This window comes from Cynara cardunculus (assembly GCF_001531365.2).
Source record: "Cynara cardunculus var. scolymus isolate 2C chromosome LG 14, CcrdV1, whole genome shotgun sequence".
Classification (NCBI taxonomy): Eukaryota; Viridiplantae; Streptophyta; class Magnoliopsida; order Asterales; family Asteraceae; genus Cynara; species Cynara cardunculus.
This window is the reverse complement of record NC_037541.1, coordinates 4,123,294-4,140,759: the sequence shown is the minus strand read 5'-3', so window position 1 is coordinate 4,140,759 and position 17,466 is coordinate 4,123,294. Positions and strand designations below refer to the sequence as shown.

The 17,466-nt window shown below is 31.0% G+C and overlaps 1 protein-coding gene across 1 annotated transcript; it reads left to right on the top strand.

Moving 5' to 3' along the window:
* Positions 1-1,627: 1,627 nt before the first annotated feature.
* On the top strand, positions 1,628-9,933 carry LOC112526978 (probable inositol transporter 2). Its single transcript, XM_025137438.1, has 6 exons — positions 1,628-1,836; positions 1,921-1,991; positions 4,954-5,289; positions 7,857-7,964; positions 8,285-8,887; positions 9,107-9,933. Exons 1-6 carry the CDS (start codon positions 1,704-1,706, stop codon positions 9,593-9,595), a joined length of 1,740 nt encoding a protein of 579 aa, XP_024993206.1. The 5' UTR covers positions 1,628-1,703; the 3' UTR covers positions 9,596-9,933.
* The last annotated feature ends 7,533 nt before the right edge of the window (positions 9,934-17,466 follow it).

Genomic DNA, 17,466 nt, shown 5'->3' with positions numbered 1-17,466 from the left:
TATTTACATTATCCGGCTTAATTATTATAATAATAAAGTTATAATATAAATATATAAATAATAATTTATAAAATTAATAAATATAAAGATATTATTGAAAACTTGTTAAAATATTGTAATAAGCTTTCTAAAAAAACCACTACCGATGATGCTCTAAAAATATAATTTATCATAAAACACAAAATTCAAAAACTCATAAAAGATGATGTGCAAATTCGATAATTCAAATTTTTTTAACATACACACACATACATATATATATATATATATATATATATATTATACACACTATATTATAAAACATTTGACAAAAACTCTTAACTACCATTTTTTATGTATGAAATACTTCATCGATGTATATTACTTAAAATTCAAGATTACAAGTAAAATTTGCATAAATACAACTTATTAAAACTCTATGTTTGAATTCGTGTAACTAAATGCGGATAAACATAATCAAATAGAGGATAAACATCTCATTTTAAAAAAAATAGAATAATCATTGACTTTTAACAAAAAATACACACATAAAAAAAGAAATTTTAAATAATTAGTTTGGACTAATATTAATTACTTGTTTTCAATTTTTTATGATATTTTCATATTCATATTTTATTCAAGATTAAAAATATTATTTTTTCTTCTCAAAACCACATAAAACCGACATTGATTGAGACAAAAAAAATGAAACATTAAAATCGAGATGCATCTCTCTACATTGTGCGGGTACCTTCTAGTCTATAGTAAAGCATTTGGCAAAAATTATTAAAAACCATTTTTTATGCATAAAATATTGTTTATTGATGCATATTACTTAAAACGTCATTTTTTAATTTGTGTAACTAACTATAGATATACATAATCAAATATGAGATATACATCTTATTTTAAATATAAAAAATATAATATATAATTAAGATAATCATTAATTATAACAAAATTATTTCTTTATAAAAATTATATTATTAAATGATAAATAAATTACTTAGTTACTAAATCTAAATCTAAATTATAAATGAAATATTGAATTAAATAAATTACATAAAAAACCTTAATTTTAAATAGTAAATTTGATACTAATATCGATATATTTTTTTCCCAAACTTTTATAATATATTTAAATTTACATTTTATTCAAAAATAAAAACATTATTGTTTTCTCAAAAACCATTAAAAACCGTATTATATCGACATAAATAAATAATAAAACGAAACATTAAAATTGAGATATATCTCGCTATATTATGCAAGCACCCTTCTTGTATATATATAAGGGGTTTTAAATATAAATCCTGATTAATATAAACTTAGAAATCAATCAAATAAGATATTTATGAAAATGATAATAATTTATTTACCATAATCTACGTATTTATAAAATAAAACCAGATATTTATCATACTAAAATAAACAATTAATATCAATTTATATAATTTATAATTATGGGAGGGTTTGTATTTAAACTTCCTATATCTTGTAATCACCCAACTTTTATAAAAGAATTTAATGAAAATTAATAAATATAAAATTAAAAAAAAATCCACATATTTTATGGGCATATATTTTTTTGTCTATAAATATCCCCATTTATCCTCCCCATTTCCATCACTCTTCTCCTTCTTATACATCTCAAGCCTTAAACCCGATCACGCATATCGACTTGTACGTCGCACTTATCGACTTGTACGCCGGAGATTGTCGGAATGGAAGGCGGAATACATCCGGCGGACGCATCGGCGTTCAGAGACTGTTTTTCTCTTGCGTGGAAGAACCCTTATGTTCTTCGTCTTGCTTTTTCTGCGGGTATAGGTGGACTTCTATTTGGTTACGATACAGGTGATCATATCCTCTGTCTCTTTCTCTCTCTTGACTGCTCTCTCGCTCTAGTTTGTTAATGGTATTGGAGGTGTGATTGTGTAGGGGTGATATCCGGTGCGCTGCTTTACATCAGGGATGATTTCGATTCTGTAGATAGGAGTACCCTTTTACAGGTGAGTCTGCAAATTTCGGTTACCCTATGGATGCACACACACAATCCCGTATAATTAATGGTCAATTAGTCAATTTTAAATATTTATTTATTTATTTATTTTATACACGTATATGTATACGATCTCGATATTTTTGTGATTCGTGAAAACGGAATAATCAAAATATTTATGGAAGATAATTATTATAATAAATATTTTAAATTAAAAAACGATCGAGAAAATAAAATCGTCATCCGTCTTAATAGTCGGTCGAAATCGAGACTCTACATATACACAAACATATATATCATGAAAGAGAAAAAAAAGATTTTCGATTCTATTTTGGGTTTTCGAATGAAACAGTTGATTTGACGGTTTTGTGATTTAGTGGGTATTTGAGATTGCTTATTTGAAATAAGTTATGTTTTTCTATAAAAGAACTTATCAACTTATTACCGATTTGGCACCACTATAAGTTGTTTATCCAAAAATTCAAAAATGCTTATTATCAGTGTCACACGGGAATAAGTCAATAAATTATTTTTATAAGCAATCCTAAACATCCCGTTAATTAAATTTAAAATACAATTATTGTAATGGAGATTTGGTAATTTTAATGAAAGGGAATTTTAGGTTTTTGATAAAATTATTACTATTTAATAATAATAGTGATTATCGAAAAAGATATTAAATATAGAATATACTAGATATTATTCACTAGKTTATATATGAATAAAACAAATTAATTTAGTCAAAATATTTATTTTAAAATATTAAAAATTATAAAAGAAAATATTATAAAAGAAAATATTAAAATGAGTAAATGTTTTATGTGGATAAGATAAGTTTGTTGGAAGAAAAGGAATTATATCGACTTTAATTTATTTATTTGGAATATTATTTAATTTTCTACAGAAGAGTCCAATTTTGACACTTCAAGTGTATAGAAAAGTAATAATATAAAGGTACGACAAAATAGATGAAAATGACAATTATACTTAAAATTATATATTGAAGTAATTAAAGATTTATGCCGGGGTTTTTTTTTATATTTAATTATTTTCTTTTGATTTGAAATGAAGATTTCTTTTATATATTGTGAAACTTATATATTTAATATTTTTTAAAATATTATTTTTTGTTATTTATGCATGTAATGACAATATTAGCCCTTGGGCATGCCCAATGATTGAGGGCGTGGTGTGGGAAAAGAAACCACCCATGATTCTGGTCACTTCCTTTTCACTCGAAAGGTCAAAGTCGTCATATTGAAAGTTGAAACTATGCTAGTCAAATGGACCACCCTTGATATATAATATATATATATATATATATATATATATATATATATATATTTATAAAAGTGAGGAGAGGAGAAGTTATAGGGAGAAACGTAAAAAGAGATCTGAGTTTTTAATTAATTTTTAATTACATGTCCATCATGAATTGCACTTTAGAAATAATTGATCTGATACATCTTGATGCAGCTTATTAATGTTGACACTCAATTAAGTTTAATAATTTAATCCAAGCGTCAAAATCTCTTCTTATCATCATAACTTTCTTTCTCATCGGAGCGCAACTTTATATATAATAGAGAAGTGATCCTAGTTATTTGACTAGAATATAAACTATCAAGATTTGAGGGGGTAATTGTGCAACACCAGATAATTCGGTTGCATGGTAACAATTATACAGAAAATAAATGGGTAGTTTCGTAACTTTTACAAATAGGCGATAAATAGGTTATAGTATGTGAATATGTGAACCCATATGAACTATATGTGCATATGTGAACCCATGAATTATACGTGCATACGTACTATATCATGCTATGACAAGGGTATGTATGAATAGGAGGAGAATCCGCAATTGAATCAGAGGGAGAGGGTGGCTAAATGACAGCTGTGGATGGAGATTTGCACTCTTAGTTATGGAATTTCTATCATTTCTTGAAGCCACACACATATCGCAGTTGCACCCAAACCTAGCGTTTTAATTTTGGCTCATGTTTTTGACTGATTTCTAGTTAGGACTGCATCAATGACCACCCCCCTTTATACACATTGGTAGCTTCTCCGACAAAGAAGTCATTGGTGTTGACCAAAGCACCTCGGACCTTTGCCTGAGAAGCTACCAATATATATAGAGAGGCAGTCATAAACAATATTCCGAATACAAATCTGACAAAAAACATGACCTAAGATTATAATGCTAGGATTGGGTGCAGCTGCCATGATGATGGCTCCAAGGAAGAACAGAAAATCTGCAACAAGGAGTGCAAAATCTCCGTCCATAGTTATCATTTTGCCGCTCTGGTGATTGTTGCAGCAATCACAACGCTCTCCTATTGATCAGTGCAAGCAAGCTGGTCCGGACACCTATGATCAACAAAGTAATATTTTTTTATGGATTTATTAATTAAATTTAAATCAAATATTATATTTAATTAAAAAAGAAAATAAAATATAAATCTATTGTATAATAAATAGTCATCAGTTTGACTTATATGTCCAGTTATCTTTTATTTTAAAATATGGGTATTTCATCGGTAAAAGGAATGTTTTGTCCCAATACTTTTTTTTTTATTATATTAATAGTTTTACAAAAATATTCGTTAAACTCTTAGTTGCTTAGGGGTCGTTTACTTAAATGTTTATCTGGTGAACACTTACTGTTAGGAGTAACATTATAATTTATTTTACTGGGTAAGATTGTAGTACAACAATTTACCCGGTAAACATTTATCCGGATAATGGTCGTCACCCTCACTTACCGAATAAGACTCTCTATCTTTATCATTGTGTTTATCGGGTAAGATTTTTGACCTTTACCATGTTTATCAAATAAGGAAAATTACTCGGTAAGCACTTATCATGTAAGCGTTTAGTAAACGATCCCTTAATCGTTAAACGTTCTTTTAATGTTTTGATTTGTAATTTTCTTTTCGAGTTTTTGTAAATTTAGATTGATTTTTCAACAGGAGAGCATTGTGAGCATGGCGGTTGCCGGAGCAATCGTCGGAGCGGCAATTGGAGGGTGGCTAAATGACCGTTTTGGACGGAGATTTGCACTCCTAGTCGCAGATTTTCTGTTCTTTCTTGGAGCCATCCTCATGGCGGCTGCACCCAATCCCAGCGTTTTAATCTTGGGTCGTGTTTTTGTCGGATTTGGAGTGGGAATGGCGTCTATGACCGCCCCCTTGTACATATCAGAAGCTTCTCCGGCAAAGGTTCGAGGTGCTTTGGTCAGCACGAATGGCTTCTTGATCACAGGAGGCCAGTTTCTGTCGTACCTCATCAACTTAGCTTTCACAAAGGTTAGATAGTTGTAATTTACTGTTAAATTTACAGTTCTACCATTAATTATTACACTATGAATATTTCAGTTAATTAAAATACATTATAATTATCTATACTATATTATAAAACATTTGACAAAAACTCTTAAAAACCATTTTTTATACATGAAATACCGCTTATTAATGCATATTACTTAAAATTCAAAATTACAAGTAAATTATGCATAATTAAAACTTATTAAGTTTCATATTTGAATTCGTGTAACTAATTGTGGATAAATATAATCAAATATAAGATAAATTTCTCCTTTTAAATATATCTAAAATATAATTATAATAATGATTGAGTTCTAATAAAATACTTAGTTATTATCTTTATAAAACTATTATTAAACCAAAAGCAAATTACCTCGTCATTAAAACTAAACTAAATTATAATAAAAATTTTGAATTAAAAAACTATAAAAAATAGAACTTTAATATATATATTTTTTAATTTTTATAATATCTTCAAATTTATATTTGAAAAAAAACATTATTGCTTGCTAAAATCACATAAATTCATATTATAATATCGACAGAGACCAAAAAATAAAACGAAACATTAAAATCGAGATATATCTCGTTACATTGCACGAGTACCCTTCTAGTAATTTTTAAAGTATTCATTATTTATTACGGATATTTATTTTGCGACCGAGTATAAATCAATTTAATATTTAAATAAAAAAAATTCAATTTCAGTAATTTTATTTTTATTTATTTATTCATCTAATTTTAAATTTAAAAGAAGCCAAATAACTTTTTTCTCTATATATACACACACTAGAAAATGATAGCTCCAAAGAACCTCTTTTGTTTTTGGTGATTGGGTAAGCATGTGAGAAAAGTACCATTATGCCCCCACCCACCATGTATCTTTTCCCCTTCTTTTGGAAACAACCTACAATCGCTTCGTTTGCAATATGCCCCACGCAATCAACTTAACACTTACATACATGTATATATCTATATCTATATCTATCTCTTTGATACGTGCATACCTACAAGTTTCATGTGATTTGTTACAAGGGTAGTTTGGTCATTTCATCACACTATGATTGTCGTATTGGTATTTTTGTTTTCAAATGATGATCGTGAAGTGTCTACAATCATTTTGTTTGAAACGTTTTAACGCTGTTTTTTGTAAGTTTCTATATATAAACATATCTAAAAGTTTCATCTAATCTGGTTCAAAGGGTGTTTTTCGTAATTTTAGATCTTCTTGCCAAATAATAAACGGGAATTGTTCTTAGAGTCACTTGGTCTAACGTTATGTTGTTTTTTGTAAATTCTTTTATATACAAGTTTCATGTGGATAGGTCCAAAGGGTGTTTTGGTAATCTTAGGTCTTTGGTCATTGTACTTGTACATTTATTGCCAAACAATAATCGGGATTTGTCTAGAGTTACTTGGTTTAGCATGTTTTAGCGTTATTTTCATATCTAAACGTATCATCTGATTTGGTCCAATGGGCGTTTTGGTAATTTTAGATATTTTAGTTTATGTACTTCTACTTTTGTTTCCAAATAATATGTGGAACTACTTATACTTGGTTTAGCATGTTTTAACATTGTTTTCATATCTAAAAGTATCATATGATTCGGGTCCAATGGACGTTTTGGTAATTTCAGATATTGTAGTTTACGTACTTCTACTTTTGTTTCCAAATAATATGCAGAACTACTTATCGTTACTTGCTTTAGCATTGTTTTCATATCCAAAAGTATCATATGATTCGGGTCTAAAGGGTGTTTTGGTAATTTCAATTGTCACGTGCTTGTACTTTTATTGTCTAATAGTTTGTACTTTAGGGTTGTTTTTGCAAAATCCTTTTCTATTAGTAAATATTTTGAATTCTTTTACATCATTCAGTACAAAGGTTACTTTGGTAATTTCAAATCTTTTGATCATGGTACATGGACTCTTTTGTCAATTTACTTTTAATGAGTTATTTATATATTTTGATTAATTTATTGAAATATATAAAATAATTATTCTTTATATATCATAAGAAAGTTTTTGTCAAAACAATCAAAATGACACATAAATAAAAAGATTACGTAGTTTCCAATTTTTATTTTATTCATTTTCTATATTATTTTTTATTATTAATATATAATAAATTACATAAATTAATAAAGGTGTAGAAACCGTATAAAATAATATTTTGAAGATAGTAAAATGAAAGTATAAAAAACATAAAATTAAATAAAATTAAAGACTGTAAAAAATGTAAAAAAAAACCCATTTAATGTCTATTTCATATAAAAGTTCTATCAAACATGAAACAAAGATGCCTATTCTATTCTATCATATCAATGTATCAAAACTACCCTTGAAATCGCTTTGTTATTTTTGGGTACCCCTAGCATTGTTTTTGTAAAAGCATTTCATGAGATTCCATTTTCAAGGAGTAATTTGGTAATTTTCACTTATTTGCCAATTAACAACAAAAGATAGTTTTTAACCTTTTTTTTTATATTTTTAACGACTTGTTAACTTTTTACGATGTTGATTCTTGACGGTTATTGGTTGTAAATCAGGCACCGGGAACATGGCGATGGATGCTCGGAGTTGCCGGCCTCCCGGCCCTCCTACAATTCGTGCTCATGCTAGGCCTTCCCGAGTCGCCACGTTGGCTATACCGCAAGGTCCGTTCTCTCTCTCTCTCTATATGTGTGTGTGTGTGTTTTTGTGTGTGAGAGAGAGAGGAAGTTCATTTCAGAAACAATAAATATTTGAGAACTAACTATTCATTAATGAATATACCTAAATATCTATGAATATTAATTAAGCATTTTCATTATTCATAATGTTTATTGTTAATATCTTTCACGATATTTATCATGAATAATTGGTTCTCATGGTTTTCAATATTTTTACGGTTTTCATATGAACCAATCTCTATGTATGTCTGTGTAGACATATGTATTTATGAGGTAGACATCAAAATGTATCGATTTGTCGACAGGGAAGAGAGGAAGAGGCAATAACGATGCTAAGAAAGATATATTCGGCCGAGGATGCCGAAATGGAGATCCAAGCTCTAAAGGAGTCGGTCGAAAAAGAGATCGAGGAAACGGGATCGTCGGAGAAAATCAACATGATCAAATTACTGAAAACGACGACTGTAAGAAGAGGTCTCGTAGCCGGGGTCGGGCTTCAGGTTTTCCAGCAATTTGTTGGAATCAACACCGTGATGTATTACAGCCCGACCATCGCTCAGTTAGCCGGAATTGCTTCGAACCAAACCGCACTTCTCCTCTCACTCGTGACAGCTGGTCTCAACGCCATGGGTTCGGTCGTAAGCATTTACTTCATCGATCGAACCGGAAGGAAGAAGTTGCTCGTGATCAGTTTGATCGGTGTGATTCTCTCGTTGGGCCTTCTTTCGGCTGTGTTTCACGAGACCACAACGCACTCACCGGCCGTTAGCCGTACAAATACGGCTCAGTTCGGAAATGTAACGTGCCCGGATTTCAGCTCAAGCAGGCCTTCGGTTACATGGGATTGTATGAAATGCTTAAAGGCTTCGTCTCCAGATTGTGGATTCTGTGCTGCTTCTGGTGATAAGGTAAAAAGATACTTTTGACTTTTATGGTCAACTTAGCTAATCTTTAACGTGGTAATTTATACGAATCCTTTTACGATTTCAAAATTTACCACAACCGTCTACCAAACGAGAAAGTGAAATCGATATGATGTTTAATTTACGCTAGAAAACGTATTATATCGTATCAATTTCGCATTTGAAACTAGTATGTTTGACTTTAAATTTTTTTTTTGGTCACAGTTGTTACCCGGTGCTTGTTTGATCTCGGATGATCCGGTTAAGAAAACTTGTCATGCGGAAGGTCGATTATGGTACACTCGGGGATGTCCGAGTAAACTCGGGTGGCTTGCACTCGTCGGGTTAGCACTCTACATCATATTCTTCTCTCCCGGAATGGGTACAGTCCCATGGATCGTTAATTCCGAGATATATCCGTTACGGTTCCGAGGGGTTTGTGGTGGCATAGCCGCAACTTCAAACTGGATCTCGAATCTTATCGTGGCTCAGTCGTTCTTATCGTTAACCGAAGCCATCGGAACCGCATGGACCTTTTTGATTTTCGGGGTGATTTCGGTCGTGGCCTTGTTTTTTGTGCTTATTTTCGTGCCGGAAACCAAAGGTTTGCCGATCGAGGACATCGAAAAGATGCTGGAAGAAAGGGCTTTTCAGTTGAGATTCTGGGCGAAAAGGCCACAGAGTGCAAAGAAAAGTGCCAAAATTGATGCTTGAAGTCGATGGTTAATATCTGCAACTCATTTAGTATGGAGTATTTTATGGTTTTAGAGGGAATTGTATTTTTAATTATTCCACTCGAAGGAATAGCGGTTAAGAAAGTGCGGTTATGGTAAGAAACGATTGCAGGGTCCACAAATGGACCCTGCAGTATCGGTACCGACAGAGGGCCTTTCTTAATCGATATTCTTCGTATGAGAATACCGTTAATTTATATTGTATCCATTGGTATAAGATGCAAATTGGTTATATCAGGACACTATAGATTTCAACAAACAAGTGTTGCTATAAATTTGTGAGATTATGTGAAATCCTTTTCATTTGCCGTTTTAAAAGACCAGTTATGAACTTATTGAGAGAGATCGAGGTTCTTTTATATATATGTAGACTTGGGATTACGTGAGACTATTTTTTTACGCTTGAAACATCACAACAAAATGTTGTGAAAGTAACATTCATAGTGTTTTTGCTGTGAAGGTTCGGTTTTTTCTTACTTTCACAATTTCAAGTGTAAAAAAGTTCTCTCACGTGTCTCACGAAAACAGTCTTGTTTCTTGATTATATATATATATGGAGTATCAAACGAGAACGATACTTATTTAAAAGAACACGAAAAATAAGCAAATCACATTTGATTTTACACTAGCATCATATACAAAATCACATGTTATCCGAGCGACCTTCACCAGTGACTTGAAGACAGCCACAAGTCGTTTGGAAACTTTTTTGATATACCATTTATGAGACACATTTATGACACGTAACGCTATCCTTTATTTTCCAGTTCACAACATAAAATCGATTTGCAATTAAACTCGCCCCTATATACACATACATACTTTTTGGTTTGTTTCTAGTCGATATTGGACTCTAACAGTCCCCGTCAAATGGAGGTTAGATGGTAGAGAATTTCTTCGGGGTTGGGGATTTGTATCATGCTAAAATTTGAATCGACAAAGATTTAATTATTGCATTTGTATAAAAGTAACATCAAACAAATCTATATATATATATATATATTAAAGAAAGAACCAAAAAGTAGTTCAATGATAAATTTCTATCCTTTTTATCTTTTTTCTCATAATTTTGATTAATTTTTAATATACAATCAAAATATTAATTGCTAACACTTTCACATTATTACTTTTTTAACTTCATTTTCATTATTTTATAAAGGAAATTTTAACCCACAAATATATACAACTATGTATATTTTATTTACATAAAAAACTTGTATATTTTTAATTACATGACGATTTGATAAGCTTATATTTAAACATGTTTTTATAATGAATCTAGTATATATTGTCATGTTTATATAGCTTATAGAACCCCTTTAATTTAGTTATTGATTGGTCTTTGATAGGTGCAAAAAAAAGATGGATTTTAATACAAACAGAGCATATATTTCGAAACTGTTACAAGATCGGGCATAGTTTTATGAAGGAATATGAGGCTGAGCATACTTATGAAATGGGTTCTGGACTGGGCATACGAATTTAAATGGCGTGAATATGAAATATATTTTCTCCAATGTTCTTAAGAAAAAGCCCAAAGAGAGCCCATATCCTCTCCACATTTTGGATCGGCCTGAGGCAGTTTCGATAGAGGAGGAGACGACTTCTGTTCGTGGGGGATTGAGGGAGCTAGTTCGTGGGGTTCGAAGGATTTAAGAGGGGGCTGGTTCGACTGGAGAGATATTGGGAGCGATTGAAGACAGCGAGGATAGAGCGTGAGGAAGACAACAATGGTTCGTGGTTTTGGATTGGAGAAGCATTGAAGGAGATTCATCAATTTCAAAATTAGGTTAATATCTCTTCTCAATTTCTTAGTTTGTGTTTTCAATTAGCCATGTGTGGCTAATTTCTTTATAAATTCGACCTTAGATTGTTTAGTATTTGCAAGTTCTATTTTTACTAGTTGTTTGAGATGATGTACTACCATTTCACTTTGATTATTCACCCAATTTCTGAACTTAATATCTTATAAAATTGAATTTTATGCTTTCTGATCAATTGTGTGGAAATCGATTATGGTTATTTTAGTTTCCTAAATTCGTAATTATTTAGTAAACTAATATTGATGACAAATAACAAATAGGTTTTGTTGTAGAAAATTCCTATCTTTTGTTACGAAATTGGGTGAAACGGAAGATTTAGATTAACCAAGCTCGTGTGTTAATTTATCCGACCCGGGTTCCATTGATTCTTCATGCTAGTATCAATTTGGCTCTTAAGAGCTTATTTAAGGTCAATTGCATATTAAGGTATGAGAGGAGAGCTTGTTCCTCTAAAAAATTATGTATGTTGAAATTAATTGTTAGAGCTCTTTAACAATTAGAACCGGGTTAATCGAAGTATGTGCGGTCGCCTTATACATCGTCAATGATAACAACTCGTGAATAGAGTAGCATTTATAATCAAAGTCGAGTTTATTTTTATTCCAATCGTCTACAATTACTTTTATTCGCGTGTTTAGTCTAATTAATCAAATCCAACCCCCCCCCCCTTGTAATTAATTTTAAGTTGTCGCTTTGTATTTGATTTTTCTAGACATAGTAAGTTAAACCGAGTCCCTGTGAATTTGACCCGACTTACCGCTATTACAATTTTGATTGTAATTAGCACATAGTTGGAATTTATTATTTGGTGGACCCAACATCCGTCACGATTAAAAAAAATAAATCAACAAAATCAATCGATATATACATATATGTGTGTGTGTGTGCATGTGAAAATCTATAATAACTTCCCAATCAATCAATAGATCAATATAAATGCTAAAGGAATATACAAAAGTAAATGATGTGGCACAATGAGGTTTGAGAATTGTTCGAATCTTGAATTGTGGTGTAAAATTTATTACAATTATATATATATATATATATATATATATATATATATATATATATATATATCAATTTATTTTATCTTTTTAATTTACGTTGTATCAATCTCTTCTTTTCTCTCTCCATAACTTATAATTTAGTGAAAATAAATAATATTAATTGATCAATATTTATTAATTTACATTGACTTCGAACTTATAAAATGCAACCTCTCTCTCCATTATATATATCATCAATATAATAATTAGAATATTAATGATAGTAAATAACATTTATTGATTAATATTTAAAAACATTTATTTATTAATTTGTACTTTGAAATTTGTATTAATACATGTTTAAGTCTCAAAATATATCTACAATTTTATAAATGTGTAATTATTACACTTTTTAATTAACTACGTGACAATTCTATCATCCATAATCACCTACGGTTTCCCCAACAATCAAAAGATGCACTTCATCACGCTATCTGAAAAACCATAACGAACCTGCAATATGGTTAAAAGCGCGATGTCGTAGGAGCCAAAGACGTGATAACAGAAAGTGGTCAACAGGGAAAAGCAAAAGAAAGCCAAAAGCTTTGTAGCGATAAAAATAAAGACGGGAGTCGTGGCTACATATTTCCGTCACAAAAGTCATGAAAAACAATATCATATAAATTTGACAAGAACATAAAGCTTTGTTGCTTCTTCTTTCTTTAAAAAGCAATATCATCACTACCAAAAGTCGTTTTTCATGATGGCTCAAACCATCTCTAAGTGCTTGCGCGACTGTTAAACATTAATAAATATATACGACATGACCTGAAAACCGAACTGACAAAGGTTATGTTATTGATAACTGATATCTATACACATAGTATATCAGTGTTCAAATTAACATCAATAAACACATATGTTTCAATACACTGTGTTGTCAATCTGTTATCCCATCAAAGACATCCTATGATACATATACCTTCAATATACAGATCGACAACATCTGGAGCCACAATGTTGACCGGAGAGATGCCCAACCCCGCCTTCCCTCAGAACCGAACATTATGTATTATTGATTAAAGCATGAACTCAAAACTCAAATATTGCTATGTATGTATATAACTTCTGTAAACTTTACGTTTTAAACTTCGTAAACAAACTAATAAATACATCAGATACAGATTTATTGAATTGTATTAATACGACAAAATCCTTCAACCCTTTTTTAATTATAAATTGATTAATGTTCCACTAGTGTTTATAGAACTATCGCCTATATATGATCCAAACGGTTGTTTGATTTAAGCTTCTGTCGGGTGGTCCAGTTGACAAAGGAGTAGGATGATATTACGTAAATACAAGACAAAGGGTAGCCTTAACCGTTGAGTCAGCCGAAAAAACGTTTCCTCGTATTAATATTCTTGAAGACGGGTTTTATATAAAACTGGTTAGGTTATCAGTAATCAATTATTGCGTAAATAAATTATTTGATTTGAATATGTAAATAAAAAATTAAACAAAAGATGACGTCATTAACTTATGGGCTGTGTTCTTGTTCAGGCCCAATATGAGATTTGGAGTTATGCTTTTGGGTTGTATTCATGTTTGGACTTCAATTAATTAGTTTTTCAAACATTTTGTATGTATGGTAACATTGAAATCCCTTTTTTGTATGTTTAACTTGAGATCATGTGAGACCAAGGGTTTTTCATGAGACCCGTAAGATCAGTTTTTAACTCTTGGATTAGATCTACATAATCTAAACATTCATAATAAAAAAATTTGCCACGAGACTTCTCAATAATCACAAAATTGCCACCGTGCAGCTTTAGACTATTAGATCGTTAGCTTATAAAAGGATCAATGAATATTAATTGGTCTTACGGGTCTCATGAAATACCCTTGGTCTCACGTGGACCCAACCCTGATTAACCTTTCAAACTATAAACCAAACTGTAATGAAAGTGCGGAGTTTTTTAAATCGTGCGGTTTACAATGAAATGACCAGATCAGTTAAACCGTCTTAGCAGTTTGGAATTATGATGTCCCATGAGATAAAAATATGTATACATGAACTACGTACATATGTTACTCTCAACAAAATGTTATCGATTAAGAATCATATTGTCATCCATAGTTCAACAAGAAATGATGAGTTTTGAGAGAAGTCGGATAATTACAACGAGAAGACAATCAATGATTGACACGAGTTGAGAGAATGAGAAGACATAACAAATCAGGGATCAGTGTTCTATGTTTGACTTTACTTTTAGTTGGAATAGAAAGGAACATACTGGAACAAAGTAGAACAGTTGTGTTCTACAAGGTGGAACAAACTGGGACATATTCTGTAATTTTATTTTCAATCATACACATCAAAATTAATTAGTAATTGTATACATTACCCATTTCATATATATATATATATATATATATATATATATAGAGAGAGAGAGAGAGAGAGAGAGGAGTGATCATATAAACCGCCCTCATTTGTGTAAACCGTGCAAACCACCTTCATCTGTCGATTTCATTGTTTAATCTTACGAAATTTTTTCATGAAATTGTTTAATCTTGTGAAATTGTTTCATATAATACTTTTTTTGATGAAGTTGTTTCATATATGGTTGTGAAATTGTTTCATATAATACTTAATGAAACTGTTTCATGTATTTCTCTAACATTAATGAAATTGTTTCATGTATTTCTCTAAAATTAAAATTATGAAGATGATAATATCTATGATTAACACCCTCCACAATAAAAATGATTAATCAACCTCTCATAATTACAAAAAAATGAACAAAATAAAAAATTATGATTGGTTGAATGCGGTTTGCACGGTTTGTACAAATTGAGTGGTTTGCATTTGATCGCTCCCCTATATAGATATATATATATATATAGGGCTTAATCAAATAAGAACTGATTAGTTTGTGGTAACTGTGAGATCCAATCTCAACCACAAATCAACGGATAAATTAGAAAATTAATAATTATGGTAATTTGAGTTAAAATTATAATTAGAGGGCATTTTAGGTATTTTTAAAAAACTCCTCTCTTCTCTCTCCTCTCTCATCTCTCCGACGTCCAATCTCCGGCCTTCGGTGAACAAAAATCCGGCAGGTACCAAGTAATCACAAAGATACACAATATGATACCCATTGTGATATGCAGTGGTACTCAAATGGTATCACAATATATCACAATGGGTATCACAGTATATCACAATGGGTATCACATTGTGTATCTTTATGATTACTTGGTACCTGCCGAATTTTTATTCACAAGAGGCGGGAGACTGGAGGTCGGAGAGATGAGAGATGAGAGAGGAGAGAGAAGAGAGAAGAGAGGAGTTTTTTAAAAATACCTAAAATGTCCTATAATTATAATTTTAACTCAAACTATCATAATTATTAATTTCCTAATTTATCCGTTGATTTGTGGTTGAGATTGGATCTTACAATTACCACAAACTAATCAGTTCTCTCTTGAATGAGCCCTATATATATAATCTAAGTTCCATTGTAGAACAGGGGGAAAATGAGAGTGTGTAACGTGTCCCTAACATTCACAAGATATTCATTATTAATGGTGTATCATTCATCATGAATGGTGCAAACATTCACAATGAGGACAAATGGGGACACATGTTGCGCTTTCATTTGTCCACCGGTTCACGATGTAACAAAGGTTTGCAACTGAACTTTCATTTACCTTCACCAATTATAAATAGTTCCATAATGCGTTGTTAAACTTTAATTTAGAATTAATTGCATGATTTATTTCGATATCATATAACAATTTACGGAATCAAAAATTCCACCGATTAAAATTTCAAACACAATGTTACATTTATTAAAAGGTTCCAAGCTGTGTCACATGTAAAAGATGCGAGATATATCAATATTAGTAATTTATCTCTTATCTTAACCGGGCATTGGAAATATTTGGCCTGGTCAAGGTTTTAGACCTAACTTGGACCTGGGTTCGGGCGTGCTTAAAACCGAGTTTCGATCTTCAGTCCAAGGGATGTAAACGATACGAGACATCTCGCGAGTTACTCGAGATCGACTCGGTCAAAGCTCGGTTAACATTCAACTCGATAGGCTCGGCTCGAACTCGAGCTCAACTTGACATATTAACGAGTCGAGTCAAGCTACCCAATACTCGACTCGAAAAGCTCGTGCGATACTCAATTATTTTATATATAATTAGTTTTAAAATATAATCAATTTTTATGATAAAATTTATAAAATATAAATAATAAAAGCGTCTTATATTTTTATATATTTAAACAAAATTATGCATTTTTTAATTATAAAAATTAATCAATTATTTTTATTGAAATCACAATAGAAAAAAAGACAAAGAAATACTATAAAAAGGGTTAGTGAAATTGTCCCATATTGAAAGGGAGATGGTAAAAGAAGGGAGAAAATATGTTATAAAAAGATATGGATGTAAATGAAATTTCCAACTTTGTCTTTTTTATGATGAGGTTTAAAGTTGATCTCATTAGTTTTATAAAAACAAAGAGAACATCTTTAAGTTTTAAAATTTATAAGAGAAATTCCCTAAAATTTCATAAATTTCAATGCGTGAGCTTGGTTCGAGCTTGATTCGAGTTTGAGTTCAAGCTTAATTTGAGTTGCAGTTCGAGTTTGATTCGAGTTCAAATCCGAGCTTGATTCGAGTTCAAGTTCGAGCTTGATTCGAGTTCGAATCCGAGCTTGATTCGAGTTCAAGTTCGAGCTTGAGAAATAGTTATCGAGTTCGAGTCGAGCTTTAATTTTTACTACTCGCGAGTTTTCGAGTCAAATTCGAGGTTGGAAATTGAGTTTCGAGTTCGAGTCGAGTATAATAATACTTGAGCTCGACTCGCATCATTTACATCCCTATTCAGTCCCAAACTATTTTGTGTATATTTAGAGGCCGTTTACCAAACACTTACCCGGGTAAGTGTTTATCAAGTCATATTATCTCACCGGATGAATATGATAAAAACCAAAAATCTTTACGTGGTAAGAGCGAGACAA

What these genes read in the sequence shown, in the direction of transcription:
- LOC112526978 (XM_025137438.1), top strand. Translation starts at nt 1,704, where the DNA reads ATGGAAGGCGGAATACATCCGGCGGACGCATCGGCGTTCAGAGACTGT. An exon ending in ATAGGAGTACCCTTTTACAG is followed by an intron (nt 1,992 to 4,953) that starts GTGAGTCTGCAA and finishes ATTTTTCAACAG; the next exon opens with GAGAGCATTGTGAGCATGGC. An exon ending in CACGTTGGCTATACCGCAAG is followed by an intron (nt 7,965 to 8,284) that starts GTCCGTTCTCTC and finishes ATTTGTCGACAG; the next exon opens with GGAAGAGAGGAAGAGGCAAT.